Source organism: Malurus melanocephalus, unplaced genomic scaffold (genome assembly GCF_030028575.1).
Source record: "Malurus melanocephalus ecotype Western Australia unplaced genomic scaffold, MMel_1.1 scaffold_6737, whole genome shotgun sequence".
Taxonomy (NCBI): domain Eukaryota; kingdom Metazoa; phylum Chordata; class Aves; order Passeriformes; family Maluridae; genus Malurus; species Malurus melanocephalus.
This window is the reverse complement of record NW_026629967.1, coordinates 1-1,420: the sequence shown is the minus strand read 5'-3', so window position 1 is coordinate 1,420 and position 1,420 is coordinate 1. Positions and strand designations below refer to the sequence as shown.

The 1,420-nt window shown below is 44.8% G+C and overlaps 1 protein-coding gene across 1 annotated transcript; it reads right to left on the bottom strand.

The window, feature by feature from the left end:
* Positions 1–392: 392 nt before the first annotated feature.
* On the bottom strand, positions 393–1,018 carry HOXC8 (homeobox C8). Its single transcript, XM_057389475.1, has one exon. It carries the CDS (start codon positions 857–859, stop codon positions 407–409), a length of 453 nt encoding a protein of 150 aa, XP_057245458.1. The 5' UTR covers positions 860–1,018; the 3' UTR covers positions 393–406.
* Positions 1,019–1,420: the final 402 nt, after the last annotated feature.

Below are 1,420 nucleotides of genomic sequence, written 5' to 3'. Positions count from 1 at the left end.
GAAGAAAAGCAAAACAACAACAAGATAAAGAAAGGAACACGAAGGGGGGAGCAGAACAAAAATTAAACAACAACAACAACGAAGCGAAAACCAGGCAAACAAAAGGGGGGGAAGAGAGGGAAAAAAATTAAAGAATAAAAGCAGAACAACACCAAATAAAAGGGAACATAAAGGAGGAGGGGAGAAAAAAATTAAACAAGAAAAGCAAAATAAGAACGCCAAAAGTGGGGGAACACAAAGCTGGGAGCAGAACAAAAATTAAACAAGAAAAGCAAAACAGCACCAAAGAAAAGGGAACATAAAGGGGGAGAAGGGGGGGGGAGAACAAGGAAAAAACTTGAAAATAAAGCGAAAAAAAAGAAAGCAAAATAAAAGGAGGAGGAGGGAAAAAAAAAGAAGCAAGCGCCTAACCGTGAGGTCTCATCCATGGGAACATGAGACTGGGAGACGAGTTTTGATTTAAGTGCCCTTGTCCCTCGGCAGAGTTAGTGTTGGCCGACGATTTACAGTCGGGATATTGAACCACGGCCGCCTCTTGCTGCGCTCCGTACAGCGAYTGTCGCGGCAGAGCTTCGTATCCATAGAACTTGGAAGCGTCTCCGTGACACGCCAGAGCGCACGGGTTCTGCTGGTAGCCAGAATTGGAGATTCCCGAGGTGGTTCCRGGGTGGAAAAATTCCTGGACGTGGTGGGAAGGGTGCGATGGGTGCTGGAAAGTGGCGGTGGCGGCGCCGGGGCCGTAAACCAGAGCGTGGCTGCGGCTGACGCTCTGCGGGAAGCGACAATCGTAGTAGGGCGGCTCCAGGGAATCGCCGCTTTTGTACTTGGAGAACAGGGGGTTCACGAAGTACGAGCTCATGACCCTCGCATGCACGGCGGTTTGGAAAAAAAGTGGGGAAAATAGCGGAAAATAAAAAAAAATAGCGGGTTTTGGAGGAAAAACGACAAAAAAATAGCGGGTTTTGGAAGAAAAACGACAAAAAAATAGCGGGTTTTGGAGGAAAATGTGGGAAAGGGATAGAGGGAAAATTGCGGTTTTTTAAAGAAAATGCGGAAAAGCGAAAAAAAATAGCGGGTTTTTCGAGGAAAAACGAGGAAAAGCGATAGAGGAAAATCGCGGTTTTTGGAAGAAAATGAGGGAAAGCGATAGAGGAAAAAATCGCTGTTTTTTAAAGGAAACGAGGAAAAGGGATAGAGGAAAATCGCGGGTTTTTTAAAGGAAAATGCGGAAAAGCGACAAAAAAACAGCGGTTTTTGGAAGAAAGATGCGGAAAAGCGAAAAAAATAGCGGTTTTTGGAAGGAAAAATGAGGGAAAGGGATAGAGGAAAATATCGCGGTTTTTTGAAAGGAAACGAGGAAAAATCGCGGTTTTTTGAAAGGAAAATGCGGAAAAGCGAAAAAAAATAGCGGTTTTTGGAA